General features: G+C 44.3%; 1 protein-coding gene across 1 annotated transcript in view; it reads right to left on the minus strand.

Moving 5' to 3' along the window:
• LOC145407194 (transferrin-like) overlaps window positions 1-19338 on the minus strand; it is a 320468-nt gene that overhangs the window by 199610 nt on the left and 101520 nt on the right. Inside the window, exons 6-7 of the mRNA XM_080278231.1 lie at window positions 12917-13086; window positions 7739-7860 (exon numbers count right to left, since the gene is read on the minus strand). Of these exons, the coding sequence (XP_080134357.1) occupies window positions 7739-7860; window positions 12917-13086 (292 nt within the window). The remainder of the gene's footprint in view (window positions 1-7738; window positions 7861-12916; window positions 13087-19338) is intronic.

The raw sequence follows: 19338 nt of genomic DNA on the forward strand, positions 1-19338 counted from the left end.
GTGTGTGGATAGTGAACTGAGTTAATTTTTCTATTTGAAGGTTGGATTCAAACAGGGATGTGTCATGCCTCCATAGTTGTTCAGGCTGTATATGGATGGGGTTATAAAAGAGATACAAGGTAGGGCAGTGGATGTTGAAGCGGCTCTAGTGAGAGAGACCAGTGTTTGAAACTATCAGTGCTGTTGTTTACATGATACTGTGTTGTTAGATGAAGATGAAGGGGAGCTGCAAGGCTTGGTGGATGAGTTTGGGAGAGTGTGTAAGAAATGGAATCTAATGGTGAATGTAGGGAAGAGTAAAGTGATGGTCTTCGAGAGAAGGGAAGTCAGTGAATGTACAGTGAGATTGGATGAGGAGGAAATGGAAAATGTGAGTGCATTTAAGTACTTGGGTAGTGTGATAAGTAAGAATGGAAGTTTAGAGGGTGAAGTGCTTGAAAGGGTACTACAAGGAAGTAAGGTTGCTGGTTCCCTGAAAGCAGCGATAAGAAACAGGAAAGTGAGCATGGATATGAAAAAGCTAGTACATGACAGTGTTGTGATACCAACTCTAATGTATGGAAGTGAAGCTTGGACCTAGTTGGAGGGACAGAAGTCAAGAGTGAGAGTGGTGGAAATGAGTTATTTGAGAGAAGCATGTGGAGTCACATGGAGAGACAGACTGACACATGAGGAAGTGAAGGAGCATTGTGGTGTGGATGTGGATGTGGATGTGATAGGAAGCATTAGGAGAAACACATTAAGGTGGTTTGGCCATGTGGAGAGGATGGAGGGTGAGAGACTGATGAGGAGAGTGTATGTGAGTGAGGTGGAGGGGGGGAGAGGGAAGGGGAGGCTGAGGATGAGATAGAGGGATGGAGTGGAGAGGTATATGAGAGAGAGGGGTGTGAGCTGGGAGCAGGGCAATGAAATGGTGGGGGACAGGGAGACATGGAGGCGATTTGTTTGTGGCCACCCCATACAGGATTAAGGTGTCTGGCAATAGATAGATAGATAGATTAAAACTGGGGGACAAGGTGTAGGCAAACCCCAATTATTTATGGACATTTATGGGATGGCTATTATTGCTAAATCTGAACAGCCTGTATTCCACATTAGAAAGTGCAGTTGACCAATAATGAGATGCCAAGCACATTCTATCTTCAAGTGTTTCAGAAAAAGTCATAAAATATTTGGAGCTTGCCTGCCCCCTTACCCTTTGACTTTTCATAATGTGACCAATTATGCTCAGTGAAATAGCATGTATCTCTACAGTATTTCCTAATTATAAGTCATGATTTTTTAAAAAAATTTCTTTATTAAGTTACCGGGTATTTATTTATTTATTTATTTATTTCATTATTACTATTAGGTCTAGAAAAATGACAGAAATACTGTCTGTTGCAGGCCCATTGCTACCTGTGAAGTTCATTTGCCAATTTTCCCCAATTTACAGAACACTCTGTCAGATCATCATGTGTGTCCCTTTGTCTGTATGTAACAAAATAACTAAAACACTTTGCTGACCACTTTTAACTATACTTGGTTGAGTGGTTGAGGGTCAGTTGAGGAGTTAACCTATTATTTTTGTGAACAATAGGTAAAGGTCAGGGTGGCAGGGCAAGGTCAATTTAAACAGTTTTCACGTGATTTACACCAAACTTGGTGGAAGGGATGAGGATAAAGAATAAAATCAGTTTTGAGAACAATCAGTCAAAGATCAAGGTCACACTGAAAGGCCAAATGCCAAGGCCAGCTCAAATAGTTTTTATTTTATTTGAACCAATTTCATGGAAGTGTTCTGGGTCAAGCAACAGTGAAGGGCTTCAATTTTGAGAACAATCAATCAAAGACTGCAGCCACAGAGCGGAGTAAAAGTTCAACCTCTGTGTCTATGTGCGAGGAAAATAACTAAAACAGTTTGGATCTGATTTCAATCAAACTTGTGAACAAACTGAGGATCCCCAAAGAGGCTGACCTATTGTTTTGTAGAACAAAAGGTCAAAAGTCATGGTCATATGGCATGGGCAAATTAAACAGTTTTTAACTTTCGACCAGCCTAGTGGAAAGGTTCAAGTTAAAACAGGGATAAAGAAATTCAATTCTGAGAACAGCAGGCCATAGGTCAAGGTCACAAGGAAAGGTCAAAGGTCAGGATCACTAGGCAAGTCAACTAAATTGGCTTTGATCTTATTTGAACCAAACCTGGCAGAACGGTTAAGAATTAGGTATGAATAAGTACAGAAAGGTAATTTGGTTTTCAGAGTAATCTGTCAAAGGTCGATGTCAGAGTGATATATCTGTCTCTCAGAGCAGTTGGTGGGCATGGATGTTACACTCTGTAAGTGGCATGAAAATGAAAAGTCAAGAGTGACAGAAGTGGAGATGGGACTATTGAGGAATGTATGCGGAGCACAGAGAGTGGATAGGATACAAAATAATGTGATTCGTGAAAGATGCTGAGTAAGGAAGTCTGTGGACATCAGAATCGAAGAGAGTGTACTGAGACAGTATGGTCATGTGGAAAGAATGGATAACAATAGAGTGGTGAAAAAGGTATATCTGAGTGAATTTGATGGAGGGAGGAGGCGAGGTAGGCCTAGGAGATGGTGGAGGAGATATGATGGATGAGTGTGTGAGGAAGGGAGGTATGGAAGTCAAAGAGGCTTGGGGACTGACAAGAGATCGAGCTGGCTGGATGAATGTTGTGAGAAGTGCATGATCAGGGATTTGGCATGCCGTTTTAACAAGACAGCACTCAGACTGACTCTATCAGATACGTTTATGTGAAGCTAGAGAATGTGGTGAAAATTTTTTGGCGTATTAGATACAGCCAGGATTCCAGGGGCTTGAATGATGAGTGAATGGAAGTGTGGCCCATTGGACTGGGCAAACTTGGGCTATCTGGACATTGCTACTCCTCACCCTGCCCTAGGGTGGGAAGGGAGGTTTGGATGATGATGATGATGATAATGATAATTTATTTTTTGCTAGTTAAAAAAAAAAAAAAGCCTGTTAAATTCCACTTCCACCTGTAAAACTGATTTGCTGGTTTCTAACCCCTAAAAGACAGGCATCAGAATGTTTTGACATATGCTCAGGATGGGAATACATGGTGGGTGTGATATGGTGGGGGGTTTGTTGGGGGGATGTGGTTTGGGAGTAGGGGGGTAGTGGTGGGAGGGTTGTGGGGTGGTGCAGGGGGGTGGGGATGAAGGGGGGTGGTTGGGAGGATGTGGGTGAGGGTGGTGGGTGATGGATAGGGGGTGGGGGTTGGGGGGTGGAGGGTGGGGGTGGCAGTGGGCGTTGGGGTGGGGAGGGGTTGGGGAAGGTTTGGGGGGTGGCAGGGTGGGGGTGTGCTGGAGGGTTGGGGGTGGGTAATAGAGGGTGGGAGGGAAAGGGGGTGAGGGGATGGGGGTTGTGGGGGGTGTTGGATGTGGGGAGTGGGGAGTGGGGGGTGGTGGGAGGGTGGTGGGGGAGGGGGGGACGTGACTGCCTATGCAGACACCCGTCTTTTTGGCCCTAGTACCCACAGACAGCATATGCGGACACCCGTCTTTCAGGAGTTAAGTACAGATTGTGAGGGGAAAAGCTGTGACATGTTAAAATACATCCCTGAGGTATTGTACTTGAAGATTATTACACTAATCTCCCAACTATCCAAAACAATCCAGCTACAGCCATGTCTGATAATGCCTTCTTCTTCTTTTTCTTCTTCCTCTTCTTCTTTTTTTTAATAATGCAGCTGTACTCCCCAGCCCCTGTATGGGGGGATGGTCCCTACAAAAACCCTATTTTGTACTGTATATCTATTTAAAAAAAAAAAAAAAAGTTTTCCTGATAAGCAGTAAAATATCTTTCAGTAATGTTCAGTCGGGCCTCATTATACATTTGTTCATTATATGATAAATCAATAGAATGATGAACTAAAAGTTTACCCAGTTTCACTATGACGATACCAATATACGCTTATACAATAATGGTGCTGGTTGCTTATGACAAGCCTATGCAGACACAGTGATGCATGCAAGCTGACAGATGTTTGACCTAAGATGGCCACCCAGTGTTTACATGCAAATAACCCCCATCTCAGGCCTCTGCACAGGCAGCCTCCTTCCCACAACCCTTTTGAAGATCCCATCTAAGTCATCCACTCGCTCACATTTTCCCCACATGTGATCATCTCCCTTGTGATTCCTGAGTTACCTAACCTTCTTGCAAGTGCAAGGCCATTGAAACACCATTGCTATTACCAGATAACAGTGCAAGTCCGCAACAAATAGTGCTGTGTACAATAATAAGCTAAGAGATAACTTTTTGTGTGTGAAATGACTGAAGCACAAGACTTAGAAATTATGTCTGGTGCTGCCTCCAGTGGAAGGCATGGTGCTGCTGAGGGCAAGGCTAAAACAGTAAGGCATAGCTTTTCCCTTGATATGAAAATGGACACTACAGTAATCCTTCTACTATCCGACGTAATAGAGCCAAACGCATGTCCGAAAAGTGGTCCCGTCCGGAAAGTGGACCCCTGGCTCATGGACTGGTACTTAAGGACCCTAACCTAGCCTAACTTTGAAAGCCATCTAAATAACTCCCTAACGGACATGCATAGCACCTATTTAAACCTATTTAAGACCCTATTCACACCAATAATGGACATAAAGCATGAAAAAAATGAAAAGGAACCAAAGAATGACGAATTAGAAGTGACTGTACCTCTGCCAGGGTACTTACAGCACATCTGTGGCCGTCGTCTCTAAGGCTTTGGCAGTGGTGAAAATGCTCTTGAAGCACGTACAGTAATCCAGTGTTGTACTGCACTTAATTCTTTGCAATGTGAGTTATAATTGTTTAACACTGCACATTGTTCTTAATTGCACCATGCCAGTTTCAACCGCCAATTTGCACTCCACAGTTAATTCTTTGCACTCTAAATTCTAATTTCTTAACACTGCACAACACCGTAAATTCTCATGTGGTCTAGTGGCGAGGTATTGCAGTTTATTCACTGTTTAATCACAAAAAAAGAGCATGTCTGGCATCCATTGTGATAAGCATCTACTTGCGATTGAAGTTAGGCAGTAATTGTTCGTGACGGAGAAACAGAGTTGAAAGATCGCAACGGCCACATTACAAAACTCCTCAACTTTCAGTAACAAACTTAACTTTTCATTACCAAATTCGTAAAGCCAGCATTTATTCTTCACTAATTATATATACAAGTGGAAATACATGTAATCATTCTCCTTATAATTAACAGCATGTTGATTATTTTCACACTATGTAGGCTAGCAGATTAATCAGAGAGAGCAAACAATCCACCATCGCCATCCTGTGTATCCTTATACAGTACCCTCGCGTCCAGCACGGTAATATTGTCGTGCATGGGTCACGTGTTGGACCAAAAACGTGTTGGACTAACAATAGAGCTTATGGGGAAAAATTAATTATGTCAGCAACCTTCGGAAGAGTCACCCTAAATGCCTACCATATACCTATACATATATTGGTACTATTGTAATTATAATAAATGGTACTGTGCTATGAATGATAACTAACCTTTTAGGATAGTGTTGGTGGGCTTGCTGGGAATGGAAGGTGGTATCCAAGGCTGTAGTTGGTCCTACTGGGTCCCCGGAGGATGGTTGCTGGCGTCACTAGCGGGTTATGGCTGTTGCTCCTCCTCAACCTCCCTCATAAATCCTTCGAAATCAAACCTCCCTCATAAATCCTTTGAAATCACACTCAGAATCACTATCTTCGTCCACAGCCATGGAATGTCCTGTTTCTGCCTGTCCTAGCCCTGTAATCCTCGGCAAAGTGCATGCTTCTCGCACTGTTGCCAGAGCCCCGTCTCGTGACTGTGGAAAGTGATCGCTGTCGCTGACTCAGTAGAGAATAAGGAGATGCAACTTTGTTTATAAACTGGTACGCACGCCGATGAGAAGGGTTTCAAAATGACTGATATTTATTCTAAAATATTAATATGTATTCAGTGTCAGGCTAAAAGTTCAATGCTGTAGTACGATACATTCTCTGTCGAGTCGCCTGGGTTTTGGTCACACTGTTTTCCCCATCGTATGCTCGGCAGGAATCCATCCAGATGAATTCCAAATGCCCGTGGTATCGTCGGCAATTTTACCACGTTACCGTTCCTATTTACCATCGTATCCTCGGCAAACCTGGTATGAAGTGCCGTGTGATAGCCTTCGGCTGCCAGGATCTTGTCTTAAGTTTTTTATAATGATCATGTTGGCTTCATTCATGTCGTAGGCCTTGGCAATGTCAACTTTCCTCTCCCCTTTCTTCTTCCTCTCGATGCTTTCTAGCTTGGTGGCCTGAGGGAGGTGCCGACGCTTCTTGGGGTTCTCAGAAGGCTTCCTAGGCATCGTGAGCAGGGTAAAATGCAGTAACAAGGGCAGAAAATGAAGCAAGAAAAAAGCACCTTTCAATGCAATTACGCGACTGAGTGGCCCTGTGGCGGGAGAAATGTAAACAAAACATCACGTGACACCAGAAGCGTTTTTAATTGGGCGGCATCACGATCACGTCACGATAGCGGGCGGGGAAGGCTACTTGATCAGAAGTTTTTCATTGGCTATCATCATCATGGGAATGTCCAGTATGGCCGTGTTGGACCGGAGGTGATCGTGCTAGAGTGAACTCTGCGGATTTGGCTCACTTCTCGGAGCTCTGTGCGTGTTATGCTAACACACTCGTGTTGCAGTAATTAAATCGTATTAAATAATACTAATTAATTGCTCACCGTGCTGGACTCGAATCGTGCTGGACTAACGCGTGCTGGACGCGAGGGTACTGTACATGTGAAAAATCCATTTGGTAATGCATTATTCTGATTCATTACCAAACGAATTTTTTGTTACCAAATTGGCCCACATTTGTTAATGAAAAATATCAAATGGCAGCCCTGACAGGGGAGGGGTGGAGGGGGGAAGAAGGAAGGGGTGAAGGGGCCGTGGTGTAAACAGATGTTTGGCGCCGCGCGGCAACTTCAAATTATGGATGGGGAAAAAAATTGGATTTTGACAGGGATTTTTTTCTTTTTTTGGCTATTTTTCGGTTCTGAAGGTCCAGGTCCACAATGTCCGGTAAGTGGTGTGTCCAGAAAGTGGGCGTCCGGATAGTACTGGGAATATTGTAATTTAATTTTTAGCTTTGTGTGGTAACAAAATCTTCATTCCTTTGGCAACATCTTCACAAAGTTTTTATTGTACTGCACCTTCACTCTTTCCACTCAAATGTTTATTTGCACCTCTCACATAAATCAAATCACTGTTTTAGCATTTTTGCAACATAAAATCAGACACTCTAGGAATGTCAGGCAACTCTATCCATGACGATGCAGTCTAGAGAGACAGCCACGCTCCTCACTCCCCCACTGGCCAGGGCCCAGAACCCAGTGGCTCTCCAACCTTCACTGACAGAAGGTGAGAGCTACAATTGGCTTCATTTATGTAAGTTCTCAGTCACTTAATGAGATGCATAGTATTAGTATAATTGTGTGTTTTTGTTTATACAGGTACAGTATATTACATTCTGATGTATTTCACCTCCTAAATAATGGTAATTTAGTCTGTCTTTGTCAATTACTCAACATGAATTTTAATCTTGAAGAAAACATAGCATTGGCATACTCTTTTAAAAATGTTTTGTCTTCTGACAAGGTAGGGGCCCACATATCTACTTTAGCCTAGGGCCATGATAATATAGTAAAAATAAACAAAAGACTGGTACTGACTCATTGGCAGCACGGGCGATCCAGGCATGCCAGGGTCGAGATGCCCAGTGGCAGGGCTTGGGTGAGTCCAGGTCTTGCACTCGGCCATCAGGACATAGTAGTCCGAAGTCTGCCTTTGACACCTTGGGAAAGAAATTAATGTTTTACATGTCAGAAGGAGTACAGTACAGACAGTCCTTATTCTAAACCTATGTGCAGACAAAATACTACTTAAAAGTGAAACAAGCATCTGATTCATGAGTGGAAGGTTAAAAAAAATAAAAAAATAAAAAAATAATAATAATAATAATAATAAGTAGGAGGAGGCTGTACCACGGGCCGAACAGGGTAGTACTCCCAAGGGAAATGGGAATGCTGGTGATAGGGAGAGCTGGAGCACCTCTTTCACTAGCTATCTAACCATCCCCCTTTCCTGACCTTTTCAGTGTGACAGTAACATGGAGAGTAGACCAGCATACTCTCCCAAACATTTCCTCTAACTATCTATGCACTACACCACATGCACTTTACATTTCACACAATGTATCCCACTACAATACAGGGGTTGGCGCCAGCAAGGGCATGCGGCCAGAAAACTTTGCCCCCGCTACCTAGTGGCAGACTTCTGGGGGGGGGGAGCGTGGTGGGGGTTCCGCCGGCATAGATCATGGGTCCAGGGCGAGATGGGGCTCGGGCCTGTGCTAAAGAGTTCAGGGCATTGCGGTTCCCAGGCTGCCGCTTTCGCCCAATAGAGAGGGGCCCGAACCTGGGAGTAGTGCCCCAGGAGGCTGCCCTATCAGTTGGTGTATAATGGCGGGATAGTTGCAGTGCCAAGGCGTGCTTGGAGGGTGTCCCTGCAGCTGTCCTGGCAGGGTGCCCCGAGGCCACTACCACAGCCACTGGTAAGCTGGTGGGCTAGGAGTCCCAGATCCATTGCCTGGACCTGGGATGTGCAGTGAGTGGGACCTGTGCTATGTCTGTCCCCCTTTATTAATACTGAACATGACAAAACAATATAAGTTTCAAAGCAAGCCTGAGGACAGTAAATCACCCATGGGGATGAGGGTGGGTTCATGGAATGTGGGAAGTTTGAGGGGAAGAGCGGGGGAAGTCATTGAGGCATTCAGTAGGAGGTGGGTGGATGTGACGTGTTTGCAGGAAGTCCGGTACAGGGGTGGATCAACCAGAAAGATTGTTGGGAAGGACTGTTGCTATAAGTTGTTTTGGCAGGGGGGGACAGACGGATATGGAGGTGTTGGTGTGATGGTTGCGGAGAAATGGGTGGAATATGTTATGAATGTTTTGAGAGTAGGCGATAGGATATTGGTAGTGAAAATTCTGGTTTGGGTAGAAAGATAGCTGCGATTATATCGGCATATGCTCCACAGGCAGGATTGGATGAAGCAGAGAAAGATAGATTTTGAGATGATTTAATACATGTAGTGGGTGGTATGCGGGACGATGAGATAGTGATTTTGGGAGGGGACTTAAATGGTCATGTAGGTGAAGCAGCACAAGGTTATGAAGGAGTGCATGGGAGATGTGCGTATGGTCTAAGGAATGGAGAAGGGGAAAGGATACTCGAGTTTGGGGAGGCAACGGACATGATTGTGTGCAACACATATTTTAGGAAAAGAGACAGTAGGTTAATTACGTATGAGTCTGGGGGAAATAGCAGTCAGAAAGATTATTTTCTGGTTAGGAGGGCCGATAGGAGGTTAGTGAGGGATGTTAAAATTATAGGAAGTGAGGAGTGTATGCAGCAGCACAAACTATTGATTTGTGATAAGGTGCTTAAAGAACAAGTGATGAAAAAGAGGACTTATGTACCTAGGAGGAAAATATGGAAGCTGAAAAACCAAGTAGTACGGGATGCCTTCTATAGCAAGTTGAGGAGAGTGATGGCTGAATAGGGAGCTGCAGACAGAGGCATTAATGAACAGTAGAGAGCCCTCAAGAACAATTTCTTGAGAGTTACTGATGTAACATGCGGTTGGACAAGAGGACCACCAAGACATAAAGTAACTTGGTGGTGGGATGAGGGTGTAGAAGCTGCAATTAAGGAGAAAAGAAGGCTTTTCCGGGAATGGAAGAAGGGTAGTAGCAAAGAGGAATATCTGGCTGCCAAACGTAGGGCTAGAAGAAAGGTATACAGGGAAAAGTCTGAGTCACAGAGACTTTTACTTGATAACCTAAATCACGTGGAAAGGAAAAATATGATATTTAGGGTGGCACGTCAAGTGAAGAGGGATAATCGGGATATTATAGGTGAGCAGTGTGTGAAGAATGATGAAGGAAGGGTAGTGGTGAACAGTGAGGATATTAAAGATGCATGGAGAGAGCATTATAACCGATTGTTGAATGAGGAGTTTGACTGGGACAGGGAAGGTTTGGAGCCAGCAGATCCAGTGTCTGGCCCTTGGCCTTTGATTGATACTGCTACTGTGAGTGAGGCAATAGGCAGGATGAGGGTGGGGAAGGCAGCAGGTGTGTCTGGGTTGACTGCCTAAATGTTGAAGGCCTCAGGCGATATAGGGGTGAGTTTAGTCACTGACCTGATAAATAGGATTATTTATGAGTGTGTTGTCCCAGATGATTGGCTGAAGAGTGCAATTGTAAATGTGTATAAAGGGAAGGGTGATGCCCTGGAAAGAGGAAATTATAGAGGTATAAAGTTTTCAGATCAGATAATGAAGGTAATGGAGAGAATTTTAGAAGGTATGATTAGAGAAAGAGTGAATACTGATGAGATGCAGTTTGGGTTTATGCCAGGTAGGGGGACCACTGATGCTATATTCATTGTTCGTCAGCTTCAGGAAAAATATATTGGTAGGAGAAGGGATCTTTATTTTGTTTTTGTTGATTTGGAAAAGGCTTTTGACAGGGCCCCTAGAGAGGTGGTGAAGTGGGCAATGAGAAAGCTTGGCTTGGAGGAGTGGCTGGTTAGGGTGGTTATGGTCATGTATGTGGGTACTCACACCCAGGTAAGAGTGAATGGAGATTTGAGTGATGAGTTTTCCGTGAATGTTGGTGTGCATCAGGGGTCAGTCTTGAGTCCCATGTTGTTTATCATGGTACTTGAAGCCCTTTCACGTGAATTTAGAAACGGACTCCCATGGGAGTTGTTGTATGCTGATGATTTGGTGTTGATTCCAGAGAACGAAAGGGAGGCAGAGTAAAGGTTTGGGAAGTGGAGAGATGGTATGGGGCACAAGGGTTTAAGGGTAAATGCAGATAAAACAAAAGTGATGATATCTAGGGTTGGTGGCGGTACTGTCAAAGACGAGGGAGAGTGGCCTTGTGCAGTTTGCCACAAGGGCATGGGAAGTAATTCCATCTTGTGCGGTGTGTGTGATAAATGGGTGCATAAGAGATGTAGTGGTATCAGAGGTAGACTGCGAGATAATGCTGATTTTATGTGTACGGCGTGCCGGGGTGAGCAGGTGGAGATTGTCAGACTTGAAAGGATTGAACTTGCTGGTGAATCTCTTGAGTGTGTGGAAGAGTTTTGTTATTTGGGAGACATGTTGTGTGCTGGAGGTGGGGCTGGAGCTAGCTCTGTGGCTAGGGTGAGAAGTGGTTGGAAGAAGTTCAGGGAGCTCTTGCCTCTCCTGACATTGAGAGGACTCTCCCTACGTGCTAAGGGGTCTTTGTAAGCAGCATGTGTTAGGAGTGTAATGCTGTATGGTAGTGAGACCAGGGCAGTGAAGGAGGAAGATATTCGCTGGCTCAGACGTACAGAAATGACAATAATTAGGTGGATGTGCAGTGCGTCCCTGTGTCCAAGGCCTGGAGGGGCTGGGTTTATGATGGAAGAGTTGAGAGGTAGGATGGGACTGGAGTGTATTGGTGTTGTGATGAGGAGAGGTAGATTGAGAAGGTTTGGACATGTGGAGAGGATGGGGGATGATAATTGGGTGAGGAAGGTGAGAAGTGTTAATATTGGGGATGGGGTTATGAGGGGTAGACCAAGAAAGACATGGGACGAGGTCATTATGTGTGACCTCAGGGTTAAGGGATTGAACAGGGAGGCTGCAAAGGATCGTGCAGCGTGGAGAGCCACCATTAGGTGACCAAGGCCAACACATGCAAGCATGTTGGAGACTTTAAAAATGAACGAAAAACGAACGAAGACAGTCCTAATTCTAAACCTAGGATATGAGCACACAAAATACTACTTAAAGTGAAACAAACATCTGATTCATGAGTGAAAGGTTAAAAGAATGAAAAAAAAAAAAAAAAAAGACTTCTGAATAACTTTCAAATGAATAATGAGCAAATTTAAGTGAAGAAAAGGTGCTGCTTCATTGACAGCTTAACAATAAAACAATCAAGTGTAGTTTTTTCATTTCATTCATTGCCAGATGCCATGTATCCCAGACGGGGTGGCCAAGGGCTTAGAGTTAATTGTTTTACAGGGAGGGGCACTAATCCTCCACCAACCCCACTTGACGTAGGGATGCCAACAGCATCTGGTGTTCCCAGGCGGTCACCCATCCAAGTACTAACCAGACCCAACGTTGCTTAAGTGTAGTTACCATACCCTATTGCCATGATTTTCTTTTTCTTTGCCACCTATCAGAAAGAATGGTTTTCATCTCTTGTTAAATGCAGTACTACAGTTTTCATCAACTGTTAGATGGAGTAGTATTTTAGTGGTCACTTGTATTTTTTTATCTACTAGTTGGGCTACCTGGTAGTTCCCCCACCCCTCTGTTATCCAAAGTAGTATTATCTGCTATTATATTTATTGCTTACTCTTGCCAGAAACCTTGTCCCCTTGCCTGTCTTCACATCTCTCTATCTCTCTCTCTCCTTCCTCAACTGCTCTCTTCATCCCACTCCCCCTTTCCTTTCCTCTCACTCTCCCACTATTTCCACCCTTTCTTTCCCTTTTATCCCTCCCTCCTTATAATCTATTCATCTTTCCTCCTCTCTCCACGTATGTATTTTACATAATGTGTTAGATGCAGAATCAATATCATCATCCTGACCTCATTTCCTCCTTAATGATGGGGTGAAGTAGGGTCCTTAAACAAGGAAAGAGGAAGAACTATCAACAGAAAGCCTTGTGAAATGGGTCAGATGCTTATTCACTAAATATTCAGGCTTCTGGAATCCTAGCTCTATCTCAGAGGCCTAACCTACCGCACATCTTTCATACAATAAATCAATCCCCTTTCTATCCCATCAATGCACCTCAGGTCTGTTTTTGAAGAATTCCTTGACGGCCGAGAGTTTCGTCCAAGCAACATCACCAAATGAGTCAACGAGGCAGCGAAGTGCCCCCTGGTAGCCGGCATGAGCGTCCTGATCATCACAACGACCTGGCGTTGCACACATTGTACACAAGTTGTTGTACCGCTCCTCTGGTTGGAGAAATAATACTGGTATGTACTTTTTAACTCCTTTATACACACACTGTTCATAGATTTTTGTTGTTGTTGCTGCTGTTGATAATGCTAAACTCCAGTCTGTCTGGCCAACCAAACTCATCAACCGAAAAAAAAAGCAACTGCCCCTAGCAGGCTCTCCCACAGGCTCCCTACACTATTGATGATGTGTATGCATCTTAGTGTGGCATGTTTTGTAAAGTGATCCATTATGTGTTTTTTGTTGTGTGGACCTAATGGACAAGCAGGGCACATGACATCTGTGATTCCACCCGATCCAAGTCCTAAAGTGGTAACTGAGGAGGAGTGGGAGATGTCCACTTCTCTAACCCAAGCCTGGTGAACTTCATCAATTCTCTGATGAGCAAATGTTGAGAAGGAGGCTTCTAATACAGTATTCTGACCAAGATGTTGTACTGTCCTGCATGTGAAATAAGTATGTGGGCATTCAAGTGTCTGGAAGTAAGAAGTTGTTGAAGGGGTCAGGCTATCTTTGTGTGGCTCCACCATCTAATGACAGGGGTGTTTGTGTTAGCACAGGCTGCCACATAGAACTTTGTGCCTTCCTATCAAGATATATTCTAACATGGAGGGCTTTGGTTTCAAAGTGTGTGATGCAGCCAGTGATATGCATACAGCAGTGCCCTGTATGATCTACATGTTGTGGTGGGTGTTAGATAAACCATGGCCCATGCCAGGAAGCCATAGAACATCACTTATCCGATAAATAAACTGTTTGTAGGGGAGGAAAAGTGTTTCTTTCTGTACCCCAAAGTCTGTTCCTGTAAGTGCACTGAATCTAGATATGCACCACCTCTTTATGTCTTGTATGTGATCTTTGATGGTGAGCCCAGTGTCATCTAGACTCCATGGATCTCAGTGGAGGGCATGTGTGGCACAGGTACATTGTTAAGTGAGACATTAGGGGTGTACCTCTGCTCATGTTAGTTGCTGGCAGTGAGTGTGGTGGTGGATCTAGCTAGAGCAATAGTCAGCATGTTGTCCTCTCACCCCATGCCTGAAGTTTGTGAAATGTGGTGAGGTAGTCTTGTTGTAGTGAATAAGCTGTTTCACCACTGTGGTGTGAATGTTATGGTAATGTCATCTGCATATGAGGGAATGTCTGTAGGTGGCTGGGATGTAAGAATATCATGCATGTATAGGTTGACAAGGGTAAGTGAAAGAAAAGAGTCCTGTGGAACTCCATCAGGATAGTTTCACACATGTGAGGACTTACCCTAGAGTGTAACATGTGCCTGTCTACCAAAAGATATTTGGTACACCAAGATTTGTTGTTATCCAGGTCTGTGATGTAGACTTTGGTGATTAGTTTGCAATGGAGGATGGTATCAAAGGCTTTAATGGTGTCTATTGTTGTAAGAAGTGTACACTGTGTAGGTCTCACAGTGTTGATGCCATCAGATGCAGGTTGTAAGAGGAAGGTTAGAAGGTGTTTGTGGAGCACAGTACTCTAAAACCATGCTGTGTGGGGGGCAAGAGGAGGACATAAGATGTGATTTTAAGAACAGACATGGTTATCCTGGATGGCATGCTAAGTAGTATAATGGGTCTGCATGATGAAGGGTTTGTTGGGTCCTTGTTTATGATGACTGCTCCATGTTTCCAGATGCTGGTAATGTTACCACATGCATATATGTGCTTGCTGCTGTCTGTGGGGTCATCAATGTCACATGGTTTTCAGTGTTTCTAGCTGCTAATGCCATCTGATCCTGTGCTTGTAAATTCTCTCTCTTTCTCTCTCTCTATGTTACATGTCAGTTTTGGAGTGAAGAGGGTTACATTGTGGTTGGGCGGAAAGGACTGCCTATGCAGACAAGCTTGTTTTTCTAACTTAGTCCATGTTGGTGTAAATGGCTCATGTTTACACAATGGTCTACAAGTATGTCTGCTTGTTCATCACTGAAAGAGATGTGCTGGGTGCTGAAGATGATGGCAGCATGGGTTATGGATGTGTACCACTCCTCTGCTGGGGGAGCTGGCAGTGGTTCTATGTTTTTAATTCTCTCAGTTCAATGATGTACAGATAGAAGGGAGTTAAATTCTATGAGGGGCACAGTTTTGTCTCCAGCCCTGAAATGTTCTTGACTATGGTACACTAACCTTGGGTTCCTACACCTGGACCAGAATAACACTGTATAAGACTGACTCTTTTATCAGAGGGTAAGTAGTGGTTACTCCAAATAACACTGTACTCCTGCTTCAAGATGTACCAGTAAGAAATTTGTACAATGTGTAATATGTTGGGAAATCGGCATCCAACTGTAGTTCAAATTGTTCTTATTTATTGTATTTACTTTTTTCTGTCACTTTTTTATATTCCAGTTACCTTTAGGAGCATAATGTTTGACTTTACTCATATTACGTACTGGTAAGCTGTAGTTCATTATCATTATTAATACCTTATACATTTTGCAATTATATACGAGGTGCTACCCAAAAGTTCCAGTAATATGAACAGAGGGAGCCAACAGTTTTCAGTTTTGCCTTTTGCCGCTAGGAGTCAGCAGCGCCCCTTGTGCATCAGTGTGGCCCCAGCTGTGTCTGTGAGCGGACATGTTGCTGAGCTACGCTTATTACTGTAACGTGGTGTGTAGGTGGTTTGGCGGTTTTGCAATGGCGGACCTCACGGAACAAAGAATCTGCATCCAGTTCTGCTTCAAGATCAACAAGACGGCTGCAAAAACTCACTGGTTGCTTCAGGAAGCCTTTGGTGACAATGTCATGTCCCAAAGCAGAACATTTTTCTGGTACAAGCGGTTCAAGGAAGGACAAACGTCCATCGAAGATGATGACCATTCTGGACTACCGTCAACAGCAACAACACCAGAAAACGTCAGAAATGTTCGTCAAGCTATCCTTGCAGATCGCAGATGAAATATCCATGATGTTTGTGATATCGCTGGACTTTCGTACGGGAGTGTGCAACGCATTTTGTCTGACGTTTTGGGAACGAGATGCATCGCTGCAAATTTGTGCCAAGACTGCTGAGTAACAAGCAGAAGCCACATCGCATTGCAGTTTGCAGCTAGCTCAAGAATTAGGTCAGAGATGATGCCACCTTCATCTCCAAGGTCATAACTGGTGATGAATTATGGGTTTATGGTTATGACCCAGAGATAAAGCAGCAGTCATCACAATGGAAGTCTCTCAATTCACTGAGGCAGAAAAAAACGCGTCAAGTTCGTAGCAATGTCAAGTCGATGTTGATCGTTTTCTTCGATATCCAAGAGATTGTTCACAAGGAATTCGTCCCACCTGGTCAATCTGTCAGCGGAAAGTTTTACTGGGAAGTTTTGCAGCATCTGAGGGAGACCATCTGCCGCAAACGTCCAGAACAGTGGAAGAACAAGGACTGGGTCCTGCATCTTAACAACGTCCCCGTCCACACATCAAATGTTGTCTGGCAGCTCCTGGCTTCCACTAACATGGTAGTCATTCCTCACCCACCCTAGTCACCTGACCTTGCCCCCTGCGACTTTTTCCTGTTTCCCAAGCTGAAATTACGACTGAAAGGGCATCGGTTTGACTTGATTGAGAAGATCCAGACAGAACCACAGGAGGTGCTCAAGACCATCACGCCTGAAGCCTTCCAGGGATGCATGGACTCTTGGAAAAAATGCTGGGACCACTGCATACATGCCCAAGGGGACTACTTCAAAAGTGACAGTGAGAACAAGAAGGTATGGTAACTTATTTTCCTACAGTATTCAAATTACTGGAACCTTTGAGTAGCACTATATATATATATATATATATATATATATATATATATATCTATTGCCAGACCCCTCAATCCCTTTCGGGATGGCCACAAACAAATCGCCTCCACGTTGCCCTGTCCCCTGCCATTTCACTGCCCCGCTCCCAACTCACACCCCTCTCTCTCATATACCCCTCCACCCCATCCCTCCATCTCATCCTCGGCCTCCCCCTCCTTCTTCCCCCCTCCACCTCACTCACATACACTCTCTTTGTCAGTCTTTCACCCTCCATCCTATTTAAATATATATATATATATATATTTGTGATGGTCTTTGAGAGAGGTGATGGTCTTTGAGAGAGGTGAAGTTAGTGAATGTACAGCGAGGTTAGATGGTGAGGAATTGGAAAATGTGAGTACGTTTAAGTATTTGGGTAGTGTGATGAGTAAGGATGGAGGTTTGGAGGGTGAAGTGCTTGAAAGGGTACAGCAGGGAAGAAAGGTTGCTGGTTCCTTGAAAGCAGTGATAAGAAACAGGGAAGTGAGCATGGAAGTGAAAAAGTTACTACATGACAGTATTGTGATACCAACTCTAACGTACGGAAGTGAAGCTTGGACATTGTTGGAAGGACACAAGTCAAGAGTGAGAGCAGTGGAAATGAGTTATTTAAGAGGAGCCTGTGGAGTCACGTGGAGAGACAGGCTGACGAATGAGGATATAAAGGAGCATTGTGCTGTGGATGTGGATGTGATAGGAAGCGTTATGAGGAACACACTGAGGTGGTTTGGCCATGTGGAGAGGATGGAGGGTGAAAGACTGATGAAGAGAGTGTATGTGAGTGAGGTGGAGGGGGGAAGAGGGAGGGGGAGGCCGAAGATGAGATGGAGGGATGGGGTGGAGAGGTATATGAGAGAGGGGGGTGTGAGTTGGGAGCAGGGCAGTGAAATGGCGGGGGACAGGGCGACTTGGAGGTGATTTGTTTGTGGCCACCCCAAACGGGATTGAGGCGTCTGGCAATAGATAGATAGATAGATAGTTGGAGAAGCACAGGGAGGCTTTAGGAAGGGAAGATGTTGTGTAGATCAGATATTCATTCTTAGATCTTTAGTGGAAAAGTTTCTAGAGAAGGGAATTTAGTTGTATTCAGCCTTCATGGATTTGGAGAAAGCTTATGACAGGGTGGATAGACAAGAATTGTGGAAAGTATTAAGAATATATGGAGTAGATGGGAAGTTGTTGAATGATGTGAAGAGTATGTACGATGGTGCGAAGGCTGCAGTGCGTGTGGATGGTGAACTAAGTGAATTTTTCTCTTTGAAAGTTGGGTTGAAACAGGGACATGTCATGTCTCCATGGTTGTTCAATCTGTACATGGATGGGGTAATAAAAGAGGTACAAGGTAGGGTAGTGGATACTGGAGTGGCCCTGGTGAGAGAGGATAGTGTTTGGAAACCCCCTGTACTGCTGTTTGCAGATGATACTGTGTTGTTGAGTGAAGACGAAGGGGAGCTGCAAGGCTTGGTGGATGAGTCTGGGAGAGTGTGTAAGAAATGGAATCTAAAGGTGAATGTAGGGAAGAGTAAAGTGATGGTCTTTGAGAGAGGTGAAGTCAGTGAATGTACAGCGAGGTTGGATGGTGAGGAATTGGAAAATGTGAGTACATTTAAGTACTTGGGTAGTGTGATGAGTAAGGATGGAGGTTTGGAGGGTGAAGTGCATGAAAGGGTACAGCAGGGAAGAAAGGTTTCTGGTTCTTTGAAAGCAGTGATAAGAAACAGGGAAGTGAGCATGGAAGTGAAAAAGTTACTACATGACAGTATTGTGATACCAACTCTAACGTATGGAAGTGAAGCTTGGACGTTGTTGGAAGGACACAAGTCGAGAGTGAGAGCAGTGGAAATGAGTTATTTAAGAGGAGCCTGTGGAGTTACATGGAGAGACAAGCTGACGAATGAGGATATAAAGGAGCGTTGTGGTGTGGATATGGATGTGATAGGAAGAATTATGAGGAACACAATGAGGTGGTTTGGCCATATGGAGAGGATGGAGGGTGAAAGACTGACGAAGAGAGTGTATGTGAGTGAGGTGGAGGGGGGAAGAGGGAGGGGGAGGCCGAAGATGAGATGGAGGGATGGGGTGGAGAGGTATATGAGAGAGGGGGGTGTGAGCTGGGAGCAGGGCAGTGAAATGGCGGGGGACAGGGCGACTTGGAGGCGATTTGTTTGTGGCCACCCCAAACGGGATTGAGGCATCTGGCAATAATATATATATATATATATAAAATATTCAACAAAAGTATTGGGTGCCGCACCCAATACAAAAACAAACCTTTCACACACGGAAAAAACATGTAAATAATGCATTATAATTACAGTACCTTTAATGCTTGGTAGGGTTTCCTTTGCACCTCTTCACAGACTTGAGACGTCGTGGAAGTGAAAGCGCCAGGTTCCTCAGGTGCTAGGGTGATATATTTACCCAGGACTCACGAATGGCTGCTTCCAGC

This window comes from Coenobita brevimanus, chromosome 72 (genome assembly GCF_032717465.1).
Source record: "Coenobita brevimanus isolate Jiangsu-jjx chromosome 72, ASM3271746v2, whole genome shotgun sequence".
NCBI lineage: Eukaryota > Metazoa > Arthropoda > Malacostraca > Decapoda > Coenobitidae > Coenobita > Coenobita brevimanus.